Genomic DNA, 13,812 nt, shown 5'->3' with positions numbered 1-13,812 from the left:
CATCAACCATTAATAACAAAAAGGATCAGGCTGTGCAAAACGTCATGCTGCATAAGAGCAAGCACTCTGCTAATGCATCATATTACATAAAATATGATATTTATTCCTTTTTAACAAGATTCCATCTCTCTCAGCACTGTTCTTTCTCTCCATCTGTTTCCAGGAAGAAGTTGCTATGGTCAGAGAGAGGGACGACATGAGAAGAAAATAATTTGAAGGCATTTATCAGCTTTGGCGCCCTCCTCTTTTGTACCTCAGTTACGCAAATCAACAACAGCTATTGTGAAGGAAAAGCATTTAGCCCAGAGGAATGGTGTGAAGAAAGAGGCGGAGAAGCAGGGAGCGGAGGACATTTGACAGATAAAAAAGAGAGCTCTGCAGCAGGATCCCAACCGTGCTGAACACAGGACTGCGTGACTGGTCTGTGCATGCGGAGGGAGAGAGAGAGAGAGAGAGAGAGAGAGAGAGAGAGAGAGGAGAGAAGGGAGGAAGGTAGGAAAGAAGGAGGGGGGAGGGGAGCCAATTCAGCGCAGTGCAAGCTGACTGGATGAGTAGCAGCCGCGGCACAGGCAGCAGCATCAGCACCACTAGCTGTAGCATCTTTCTTTGTGGCTGCTGGAGGCTGTCTTGTGGCTGCAGTAGCATCAACATCCTCCACACACACACAAACACCTGGACACAGACGTCCCTCCTGCCTGCCTTACACACACACATGTCGTGGTGGCCACCAGAGACGAGGTAGTAAGCGACGGGGCTCGGGGGACAGAGGGACACAGGAGGAGGAAACAGGGACGACTGGTGGTAGTGCAACCAAGAGGAGGGCTGGAGCAACGCTGACTGGAGCAGCGGCAGCAGTAGCAGCGGCACCATGGCGCAAGCCGCCAAGCAGCTCCGCAAGACCAAGGACCTTGCGGAGGCCGCCGCCCAAGAGCAAAGGGAGAAGGAGGAGGAAAAGTTAAAAAGGAGGAATCGATCCAGGGACCGCAGACGCAAGGTATGGTTTGACAATCTTTGAGAAACATGGGAGGTGACGATGTTTCATACATCCATCTTTCCCTCTCTACATGCTTTCTCGATCCCTCTAGCAGCCTCTCTCTCTCTTTTACTGCATCTATTGAGCAAGATTAGTGAGTATGCAATTACACATGTATAATTACACAGTTGGTCCTGCGGCCTCAGCAGGTGCGTACATGTGTTTGTGTAGGATCACAAGTCAAGCACATATGGTCTGGTGTAGATTGCGTTCCCTCGGTCAGACATTAAGGGGAAGGAAAGAAGGCTTATCATCATTGGTATGCTGTTAGAGGTGTGACCAATATAAGCTGTTGGTTAAATAACAGGCAATCTTTTTCCCTCTCTTTCTTCTTGATTTCAGCCGTGCATGGGTGCAGCTCATTCATATTAATGCAATGCAAGTAGAGTGTAGTGCATGTACGTGATTGTATGACATTTGGTGCATAAAATCACATCCCCATTAATATGCTTAGCATGCTCTGTACTTTTACACAGAGCTGTGTTCGTGTTGGATTTGGTGTCTTCCCCCATATTACAGTTTTTTCTTCACTGGGGGAGATGTAAAATGGAGGGGGAAGATGGAGGAACACTCAAACAGAACATGTAATGTTAACCTGCCTGTAAATGTTTTGTTGGTATGCATAGGCTGCATGCTCTGTCAAATTGAAAGCTTTTTTATAATGATGTGAGTTAAGGCAAAGTTATGTTTTTTTGTGTTGGACGTTAAGCAGTAGTCACAAAGTAGGCTTGCAGGTTATCATCCTGTAGGCACAAATGCTCTCATTCACCCCTTCGCCTCACCTCCCTACTGCACTCTCCCTCTATGACTGTTGCCTCTGGGTGCAGATTATATTGGGGTTGTGCAGCCTTGCACTCCAGCTTTGTAGCACTGACACGAGTTATGAAAAACAGTTTTTTTTCCCCTCTGTTCACTTGACAACTATATGCCATGTACAGTAGGCTCAGTGCAAATGGCAGCTATCTGTTCCTAACTTCTAAAGGTTGGAACTCAGGCGGTCACTATTAACTAGTTAATCGTGATTAATTAAGGTCTGAAATGAATGCATTACTTTTTTAAATTGTGATTCACTGCATACTGTTTTGTCCCTTTAGGCACACCTTGGATAAGCCATTCACAGTGTCTCCCTGTTGTCCCAGTGATGGAAAAGAACAAAATGTCTAATTTCTCCTCACGAGTCAAAATGAATATCCACCTTAAGACATCAAACATTACTGTTCCTTTTATCTGTTTTCATTTAGTTTTTGATCCGTAACAAGTTAATGTCATAACCCCCGATCTACCAGAGGGTCCTTACTGTATTTCAAAATAAAAGCAGGGTTGTCTTCAAACATCAAGTTAAGTACTCTCAGACTTAAGACACAAATTGAAAATAAAAGCCTTACAATTTGTATTTTTAAATGCAAAATAATGATTAATTGCATTTAATCACAATTAACTATTGAGCGATTCATTGCAATTACACAATTTTAATAGATTAAAAAACCTAGTCTGAGTGCACATACTGGTATTAATGTTGAGTGTGTGTGCCAAAGGATAGGATGGACAAATGTCTTTATAGTAACTTCGAGAGTCTGTGAGCACATTTGTGTTGAGGTAAAACACACACAATGAGTTTCTGTTGAGCTAAGTAGAGTGTAGTGCTGTTGCGATAATCGGAAAAAAGAAATGACCACAATACTATAAAGCCGACCGCCGAGCATGGAGGCCACGTCACATCCGCACATGAAGTCACCTAAACCAAATGTAAATTTGCTCCTTTTGGGCATTTCTGCTTTCAGCCAAATGAAAAAAGGAGAACCAGCTAATTTAGATGAGGCAATTTGTCAAATCGGCACCAAAAGGATCCCTGTGGAACGAGGAGACACGTCACATTTTAGGTCTCACCTAGCAAATAGTATCGCAACATTATCTTGTATGTGACTTTTGTTTATGTTATTATTTTCTTAACAACAACTCAATGACAATAAGTAACAGACACAAACATTCACGCGGCGCTGTTAACAGTGGACAGGCAGCTTCTGGTGTTGAAACAATACACCGTCAGGGCAGCAACAGTTATTTCCAGAATCAGCTCCTCTATAGCCTTTTGCCTTTACAGTACGATTTGGCTACAGGAAACAATGCATAGTAACTAAAAATAATTCCAAAACTATTTCTTTTTTTTTTTTACCTTTAAGCAAAACAGCTATCTATTTATTACAGTGTACACTTTCCTGGTGTATGGTGTGTTGTCTCAGTCAAAAGAAGGCAGCGTTTAAAAAAATATTTATGTAATTTTCCTGACTTTCACACAGAAATGTGTCGTAAATATGTGGGTTGACATTTCATAGCGGATGTGTCTCTATGTTTCAAACACTGCATCGTCTTTTCTCCGTTCACTCTCATCTTGTCTGAATTATGCAGGTTATCAGCTGGTAGCTGCGTGTGAGTCCAGCAACAATGAGCAGCTTTCTGTTAGTAACAGTACAGCCTGCTGTAGTCTATTTCTGTAAACTTGGCCAAACTCTGATCGTTTGCTCTTACTGACATTGTTCCCTTTTTTTCTAGATCCTTGCTTGTGTTGTACTTACTCTCTGATGTACGTCGCTTTGGATAAAAGCGTCTGCTCAGTGAATTGTAGAATTGTAGAACTCTGTAAGTGTTCCCATCAGAGTAGTTGACACGTATAAAAAAATGTTTACAGGCAGTCATTTTCTTGTTTACAGTTTTTTCAACCTTGTCATTATACATAACGGCAATACCAAAATGTCCCCACACCACCGGTTTGAAAGACGGCAGTACTTCCTCATACTGCTGCCTCTCCTGACTCTCCATGTCAAAGTAATGTGTGAAATCTGACACTAGTATTGTCAGCTTCCCCCAACTTTAGTGCAAAGTATTGGATATTTAGTCACAGGGAGACGTTTCCTCATTCCATCACATGGTCTCAACTAGCAGCAACCTCTGGTCTTGTAAAATGAAGCCAATGCGGAAGTGCAAAATCCTGCAGTTCGTGGAGTTTCTGCTTGAGGCTGACTCCAGGAACCCCTTCGAGACACATACACACCACAGCATAAATTAACATGTTTACAGCCTGGTACAGAAAATGAAATATGTCTGATTAGTTATTGTCATCATGGGCATACACTGTAAGGGGATGAATTTTTAAATAATGGCTCAGTTTTGAGTTAATGAATGATAAGTGTTATCCATAGTTTGACTGGTGGGTGGGATATAACGGTCCATCCAGAGGCTTAAAACCCGCCTCAGCCCCAGCTCTCAGCCTGTCATTAGGCTGACTGAAAGTTACGTTGAGACAGGAATACCGGCATGGCTGCTGCTGCCGATGAGCCTCCGGAGCCCCCTGCTGTGACAGATGGCTGACGTCAGGCTTCTCCCGTTAACATTTACAGTCTATGGGTCTCACAGGCACACACAAACAGCCAATATTGAGAGACATACTATACATGGAAACCAAAATTACCCCAATTCACAAGTGCATATTGAATATCAAAGAACTTTGACAAAGAAGACAATGATAACGTGCAGTGCAAGATTCTGTATGTGGTGTTAAATTTGCATATCATAGAAGTACGTTTCTGAAGAATAACCACGTGTGCTCAGGGGAGGAAAAACCAGAACAACAGGCAGTTTCACATCAAATCATTTGCTAGCCTTGTTTACACAAATTGATGACTGGAGATATACTCCTATTAAGTTTTTTTTGAAGGAAAATGCTTCTGCATGCTGACAGAATTTGTTGAGCAGCCACAGTATGCTCATATGCTACTTTAGTCTGTTTATCTTTTAGCAGAGCTGTCGCTGTCTATGAGGGACGAAATCAGCCGCGTGTGGGCACTCGTAAGGCAACTGCTGCAACAGCATCTCGATCAGAGTGTTTTTTTAGTGTGAATTCAGCCGTTCTGGGTGCTACTACTGAAACATAGTCTGTGCTGTCCAGCAAGGTACTGATTTCACTACTTCAGGCACCCAATCCTTTACAATACAGGGTGGGACTTGTTGCCCAGGAAACAGAGGAAACTGATGCTTGTCAGCAGATTATCACAGAGAAAGTGATTTTGTAGAATCAGATAGCCTGGATGTTACAGCTCTTGTTTTATACAAACAAAAAGTAGATGATTAAAGCTTTAAACGCAAATGAGCTGCGTCTGACCACGCCCCTCTTGAAGGGTTTGGGTGGCTCAGGCTTTCTTACACCATGTCCTGTTGTTAACAGTGAGAAGGCAGACTCAGAGGGGGAACAAACACCCAGCTTCAAAGTCATGTAAGATGTGGAAATTATCCCTGCAAACTGTTAAAACTTAGCTGAGTTATAACAAAGAAAAAACTGCATACTTATGTGTTTGGTATAGTTATAACTCACCACACAAGAATCACACACATGAAGCCTGCAAATATCCATTGACAGCTAATCATAACATAATAAAAATAAAACATAGATTTTCAAAATACAAGTAAACCTGTGGCAGCATGATTAAGAGTTACTAAATTGCCTTGTAGTTGTATGCTTGTTTTGTTTCTCTAATCTTTTACAGTCAGATTTGCTATGAACACCTTCATTGTGTGACATTTTATAAGTCAATTTTGTCTAGTATTCTGCCTTATACTTTACCTGATAAGATTAAGGATTCTGTGCACATATTTCTTGAATCTAAATTGTTGCCATATCATCTTTGTGGAGCTCACATTGGCTACTTATATATGTTTTTGGTGCTGCACAATCACTCCCTACTGAAATATAGGTCAGCGTATTAATAGAGACACAAAATCCCAATTTACTATTTTCTTAAAATGTGAAATTTTGAGTTGCAAAAATTGTCATTTTTGACACATACCATTTGTTAATAAACTATTGAAATGTAATTCCAAATTTAATGTTGTAAGTCAATGAAGCTTTCATGTGTAAGATTTCATTCAGCCCATCGATTCGTAACCACTCTCTATTAAATCTGTCTCCTAATGGAATGGCTTGAGATGCCTTAAATTTGGCTTCACTGTAGATTAGGAAAACCTAGGCACAATGTTTCATGAATTTTACTGTTTTCAGAGACCACAATTACTGGCTTCTTCCTAACTATACTCTTTCTTTAATAGTTTTCAGGAATTTTTTCTTATCAGGCATTAAGCAACACAACTCAATTTCAATCAATGCTTAGGTCAATGTAGAGAGTCACTGTTATACTGTCATCTGTATATTGTCATTGCTTAAGGAGCATTACAGGTTTCCACAACAAATCATTTATATATAAAAAAAAATAAATAATCCATCTCTGGTCCACTTTATGATTGAATGGCTTTACTCCCTCACTCTAACCTCAATCGTCAACCAAGCTGCTTTATCTATCTGTTCACTCTGTATCTGACGTGAGCCACTTGCTCCAGTAGATTGTTTCAATGCACCAGTAAGGAATGAGGAAGCAAGTCAAAGGGACGGAGAGGGAGAAAAGAGGCACGGGCAGGTCTTAATGTTCCCGCAATGTTAATTAGCTCCATTTGATGTAAATCACACTCGGCAGCATGGCATCTCTCCTCTCTTCTCCCCTTGCTCAAAGGTCATTCACTACAGTGCCAACAGAGATTCTATCAGAACTCTGAATGGAGTGGACAGTAATTTAGTTAAAGAACCTGCAAAGAAGGTGCAAGGGCATGTTGCCATCTGCCTTAGATGCATTTCCTATAGCTGCAGAGTCTGAAGCTTGAAACAGATTTAAAGGCTTTCCTCACGTATAACGACGTCTCAAGTAATGAAAAAACACACATTTTGAGAAGCATAGGGAAAGATTTTTAAATAAAGCAATCCAAAATCTAATATGCTTAGTGGGATTTTTTCTTTTTTCAGTTCCGTGTTTTGTAAGGGAAGCAATTGGATCGCACCTGATAAATTATAACAGCACATTCACTCTGTGTGCAAATGTGTTGTTAACATACGATCAGCATTTTTCTTGCGTCCTCTCGATGATTGTGACCAACATTTACAGTTAAGGCTGAAATCTCTAGTATCTGGTAAATATTCCGGTTGATAGTTGCTTGAAACGAACGTAGGACTTTACCCAGAGGAGCAAGGCTGGAAACCCATGTGCATACAAAAGTCCATGTTGAGCTTCTTTTTTTTTTTTAGTTACATGCACAACATCGTTGAAAAACGGGGTGTCACATACGTAGGCAGGTATATCACATAGGAGTCACCAATACACACCTAGCTTAGCATTTTCATTTTAACACCATATCTGATAATACTGGTCGAATAGTTTGGGGGACAGGGGGGTGGGCTGTGTTGTGATTTAAAGAGAAAAAAATGATAGTTGCTCATAGTAGAGTAATAACAGGAGTGTGAAACCCAACTCAATGTAATGCATTGTGTAATATGAAGAATACATTCTGGGGGTCAATTCATGACCGTAGTGACAGAATCTATTCTTTACTCACTGGCTAAACTCCTGCCATTATGAATTACAATCTGAACATGCTGTAGTCTTTCTGTCTAGCATCATTGATCACAGCTGTATGTTTACTAGTCACCGGTCACAACAGACCAATGACTGATGATTGATTTTTTATTGATTTATGCTTCAGTGAATTAGGGTTGTCCAGATCAAGGGTTTTTTTTCTACCTTGATCCCCATTTAAGTCCTTTAACATTGATTATCTGCTGACACGGTGTGATGCCATGCTCATATTTAAGTAAAGGTTGATTGAAGGACATCTGTACTTACTTACGCAAAACATATCCTCAATACTTTTGATTTACTAAAGGTTTGTATGTGTAAATAAATGTGTGTAAACTTAATATCACCCACAAACAAATGTACCATGTATCTGAGGATCGCCTGTTTCAAATGTGGACCAACACACATGGTCCATTGAGGGCGTTTGCTCCAATTAATATGCAATATTGGGCATTTCTACCATAGTGTGTAAAATACTTGAAAATGCAATTGAGTTAATTTAGTACACACATTGCGATTGAGCAGGCCTGAACACAATTGCAGTGATTGTACGGTGTCTGTATTTAACACCTTTGAAAAGAAGGTGTTAAACCAGGTGCCCAGTGTTACACACAGATGGCTGCTGTAGCGAGGATAGGCACAGTGAAAGAAGGCGTAAAGAAAGCGCTTTTTTCACTGGTGTTAACATGTTTGGGATGACAGAAAAATAACTGACATGCTTTTATTTGTATTCCCACGCAATAATCTTTAACAAAGAACGCCGTGATTAAACATAAATTTATAGCCAAACGAAACTGAACATTCCCCGCCACTATAGCCTCAAGAAAATGAATATTTATATGTCTGTGTTCCTATTTCCCTCTTCTGGCCGACTTTGCATTTTTAACTGGGGATTTCCTCTTTCGCGTGTTATGCGTCTCTCCCCCAGTGAGCTACTATACTCCATATAAACCTCACCACTACCCAATCTTCAAGCCCTCTTACAGATATTTATGGCCCTTGTCAGACCAGACACAGTGCTGACCAGCTGGCTGGTGAAGGGAAGAGAAGAGAGACCCTGATTTTTCGCAGAGGTTATATCATTAGCCTTATATAATAACCCTATCTTCCATCTTCTCATTTCATATCTTGTTCTTCTTGTTTTACCAACGTTCTCACTTATACTCTCCCACATCGTGTTTTCCTTATGTTAAGATTGATTTACTGTAGCTTGGAAATATCTTTATTTGCCTCTTCCACTAATACTTGTCATGCCATGGAACTGAATTTGTTGCGCTTGTGGTCATTCCGTCCAAACTCTTCATGAAGTAAACTAGTAAAACATGCAAAAGCCTACTTTAAATGCTAACACCGCCACAATATTTGCACCTGTTTATCATTTGCAATGTGTTGGAATGAACACCCAATTTAGTACTCCTTACTTATCTTAGTAAATCAGGCCCCAAGAGTACTGTAACGGGTAAAGAGAAGATTAACACACTTTTGAAGTTTTGCTCATTTGTGTAATGAAGTGATGCTTCTTTCCTATAAAAGACGATCCCTGCGATCAGCTTGGGATTTCTCTACTATGAATACAACATCAATGCCAAATAATTTCCAAACATCTGTTCTGATTTGGTCTTTTGAATCGTAGCAACAAATCCAGATTTAAATTCCAGTATGGCAAACCTCTTCATCACTTTCACACATTTTATTTGACAACAGTCAGATGGGTATTGATGCACACCAATAACCAATTCTTAATGAAGGGTTTGTAATTACACGGCTATGATAGGATACAAATATGGATAACTTGTACTTATAATGAAATAATGTGAATGATGAAGTATATGAAAATGCTTAGTCATCTTTGATTTTTTTTGGGTTCATTCCCAGTTCTCTAGAACTAATGGCACAGACTAATCTGGGACATAAAACCTTTTATTGTAGTAACTGAGCATGAGTCTCCTCAGGCCTCAACATTACAGAGTTACCTCCAGGCCTGTACTTATTACGATGGATCCAAAGATCTGCTAATGGACAGAGTCTGCTTTTTCCTGTACGTGTGTGTGTGTGTGTGCAAGGCTTACTCGTGTTTTTCGACAGAGAGGTCAGTGTGCATGCATGCACTTATGGTTTGTGTGTGAAATAGCAGGGCTGCAGGGTATCTCATTCAGCTTTCATGTAACCTTATGGATACCCATCCTTAATTAGCCAAAACTTGACTCTGCTTATCAGCCTCTTTCTGTTCATCCTCACACAAAAATAACAAACAGAGCAATGACAGTATGATGCCCAAGGTTGTTGATTAAAAGTTGCATCATCTGCATATTAAATCATTTCAAATGTTCGTTAGACGAGGGAAAAATAAATCCATGTTTGGCTATTGTCATTTGCGAGGGCTTTGGGTGCAAATGTATAGAATTTTAAGGTTATTCACGTCATTACAATGCACCACAAGAATAGTTTCATCCCATCTTATATCCATACACTTCATCAAACACCACTGCGAAGTGCATGGGCATTTGATTAACTACAGGTTAGGCAGTTTAATGCCACAAGAAGCCCAATGCACATAGTGCATGACAGGAAAGTATTGTGCTCCTTCGTCACATGATATATCTTTATACATTTTCTATGGGACAGCTTTTCTACTCAGCAGCTGTCATTTTGTCTCATTTTCTTTTTCAGATATCAAACACATCACACATTTTGCTCACAGGGATGTCATTTTAGTGCTTAGAAGCAGTATGCATGTTGTCCCAGATTGTACCTATGAGTAAAACAGAAGCTTAGTTATGGTGTATTTGGGAGGTGAGGGCGAGTGCTTTGAGAGTTTGGCTCCTAAGGACCTCACCTGCGATCTAAGGGACTATTGTATATGATGTGTCCTTTTTTGTTTGTTTTTTTGCTATACACTGCCTTCCCTATATTTGTTTAAAAGTTGTATTCATACATTTGTTTTCCAGTAATTAAGCAGACATTCAATTTGGGCAACATGAGGTAGTAAATTGATTGTGATTCGAAATGTCATCCCTCATTTTTAAACTGTTTTTTTCTTCAGCATTATCTTAGAAATATGTCAGAGTCTTAAGCTTAGCTTGATAGATGTGCGTCTGTCTTTTGTGCAAGAAAGTTATATGTTTTCCTCTAAGTGTGTTTTTTAATATGTCAATATATGTAGGGTTGATGAAAAGAACAGATCTATAAAATGAAGGGAAAGGTGAAAGGTTAAAAACGTTTGCGCCCCTCAAAGTTGAATGTTCTGGAGTTTTCCTTGTTGCAGTGCACACAGTTAAGTTTTCCTGTTTTAATAATAAAAAATGAGATAACCCATCAATACTCATTTGCTTCTTGATGGGTTCTACTGAAAAAAGGTTCAGGTTGTTCGGGATGTAACTTTAGCTTTAACCAGTCGTTAAATAGTACAGGCTAAGCATGTTTTTGTATAACGCAACAGTAATCTGTCGCATAATAATGTGGGCTGGTGCCTCCTCATCCTCTCTGAGGAAGGAGAGGGAAGGATGAGCCAAGGTCAAGCAGAGCAAAGCAGCACTCAGCTTGGCCCAAAGCAGCCACAGGCTATATTTACCTGCCAGCCTAGGATTACAGTGCATCTGAGACCAGAGCCAGCCATCCATCTACACACCACTATACTATGTGCTAGTCGGGCACCTACTTGGATACTGTATCTGATTATTCTCTGTATCTGTGCCTGCTCAAGCAACACAGGAAGAGACATGAAGAGAGGCATGATGGCTGGTATTTATCAGTCTTCTCTGAGGGCTTATGTTTTGATGTAGAGATCATTGTGATTTTAGATAATCTTACTTTGCCAGACACCTTTAATAAATATCTGCAAAGTCACTTTGCTCAGTGCAAAGCATTAGCTCACACATTTATGGTTGTTGCATTTGGAGTAAAGAAAAGCTTAGGTTTATGAATACATACATTTTCATTTTGAGTTATATATATATACATATATACAGATATTTTAAGTATTTTTAAGAATAATTGACATGCACAGGAATCAACTGAAGTTATCCAGTTCCCAACTTGATGATCTTACTGTTTTTGCCTTTATATATTTTTTCAGTATCTAGCTGACTAATAATGATTTTAGTTTCTATATTCAGGTTTAACTAGATTGTTAAAGATTAAGGAGTTAGGATGAATTGTGTTGGAAGATAATGTAGTCCTACACCGTATCTTTGTCTTGTATTCAGATCTACCAAACATTTGCATTAAACAGGTTACAGTTTAGAAGTTGGGTTCTTGTTTTTTTTTGACATGGCATCAGCTGGTGTGTGAGGGCCACTATGGATGGCCCATTAGATCAGTGCAGTCGTTGAGTTCCCGAAAAGTCATAGTTCATCTGCCAGCCTGTTCCTGTAATTTAGACCATCCATCATCATTGTTAGCAAGGCCAACACATGTGAGTGTTTGGCATGCAGAGGGAGGGGAGACAGCTGTAAATCTTTGGAAAAGTTTATTGTGACTCTGGGGTCAGTATGCAGGCAGTCTAAAGTGACGGATGTTACCATGGTGATTACTCTGTGACACGGTGGGAAGATGAAGGGATGGGCGAAGCCATACCTTGGTTGTTTATGATGAGATGTCTAACTTACTTCATGCACTGATTGCCAGCTAGACATGAAAGTGGAAAAAAAAAAAGCTTTTTGCTTGAACTACACTCTTGAACTCGTCTTCAGAGTCCTAGATTTATGTGGATGCTGAGTTTGGTTTCAGATCCCAGTGCTTCTGATGAGACTACATCAATAAGAAAACATGAGTCACATAGCAATTGTGTTCCAGATTTGACTGAGATTTATTTTACATCCCAAGCAACTCAGACTGTTATATCAGGAGGGAAATCTAAAATATATAATTTACATAATTGACCTACATGCCGTGTTTACCTAATTCTAATTCCTCTAATAATGAAGCATTCTTATTACAGATCATTAACAACATCAGTATGCAGAGTCTTTGAGGGCCGGTAAGCCTAAGAATCATTAAAGAAAGACCTAAAGTAATTTTGACTGGCACGATGCCCCACACACTGATACCCGCAAAGAGCACACACACACACACACACACACACACACACACACACACACACACACACACTTAGAGCTTGAGATTGGCATTATGTAATGGAATTACTGCTCCTCAAGGTCTACATGGATCATGTGGCCTACAGCAGTCCACTAATGCACTGAAGGCACACCCTTACTCCATCTCTCTCCTCTTCTGCATGGTCTAACCCCGCCCCCCTCTTTTGCAGCACTTATGGTGGCTACTGGACACAAAGCATGATCAACAACCAAAGATTTCATATAGATCTGAAGCATGTGAGTTTTCATGATTTCATTACATCATCGTGCTGTTGTATAGCTATCTTTGTCACTTGAAAGTGCTTGAAAAGATAGCACATGCCACATCGTAGACATTGAATGAAGCTTGATTTAATTTTAAGATTTAGTCCAATGGAAAAAGGACATGGAAAAAAAACGTCAGTGCAGTTTGATGTTATTGCCTGAGTATACCTACCTGTATAGATATATAAATATTATGATTTTTAGTTTGTTCCTATTCATTCAATTCACTGATTTGTGATGTAACCTTGAACCAGTTTCCCCAAAGAGGTAACCTTTAATTTTTTTTCGCATTAGAGCATGCACGTGTCATACGGTTTAATTGTGTATCTCTGTGTGTTCAAGCGTGTCACCATCATGAAAAAGGGTGTCATGTGTCACTGGGATTGCTGCCTGATGGCAGATGGAATGGCTCCCCTCTCTTTAGTCTCATCACTCAGTAAGCAATCTATGGTGTTGGACAGAACCCCCCCCCCCCACACACACACACACACACATACACACACTAACTTAAAAAAAATCAAATTGATGGGGTTAAAGCAGAGTGCTTGTGTTGTATATTGATTAACAAGGTTGGAAACTCCTGAAAAGGACAGAATATTACATCAGCAGTTTTGAAACATCACTGCCAAGTCCAGCTGCCATTCATTCAATGCTATCACTTTGCACTCCCTGCTCCAAAAGAGAGAGCTTGCATCAGCACCCATTGACGGGAGTCAGGGTGAGAACACGATGGCAAGGGTAGACAGTCAGAAGCAAACGTAAACTGAAGTCTTTCATCTCAGTGCCCTTTAAATCAATGTGTGCCTTATGCTGTATTCCCCTTACAGTAAAACCCTCTTTTTCTTTACCTCATGTATGATATTAGGAGTTTGTCATTATGCCAATGTAAAAAGAAAAAAAGAAACCAATCAACAGCAATGTACGTTTCCCACTGTCCTTGTCTGCTGTACAAAGTCATTGAGATGGAAAA

At 40.0% G+C, this 13,812-nt stretch overlaps 1 protein-coding gene across 5 annotated transcripts in view; it reads left to right on the top strand.

Moving 5' to 3' along the window:
• Window positions 1-260: 260 nt before the first annotated feature.
• The window catches only part of ank1b (ankyrin 1, erythrocytic b), a 78,636-nt gene continuing 65,084 nt past the window's right edge, over window positions 261-13,812 (top strand). For 2 of the 5 annotated variants that reach the window (XM_065965482.1, XM_065965480.1), the window contains exon 1: window positions 272-994. In XM_065965482.1, the coding sequence (XP_065821554.1) occupies window positions 869-994 (126 nt within the window). In that variant the 5' untranslated portion in view covers window positions 272-868. Of the gene's footprint in view, window positions 995-13,812 lie in introns of all 5 variants that reach the window. The other 3 variants (XM_065965484.1, XM_065965481.1, XM_065965483.1) reach the window with 3 other exon arrangements.

Source organism: Labrus bergylta, chromosome 17 (genome assembly GCF_963930695.1).
Source record: "Labrus bergylta chromosome 17, fLabBer1.1, whole genome shotgun sequence".
Taxonomy (NCBI): Eukaryota; Metazoa; Chordata; class Actinopteri; order Labriformes; family Labridae; genus Labrus; species Labrus bergylta.
This window is presented reverse-complemented; position numbering and strand designations above follow the sequence as displayed.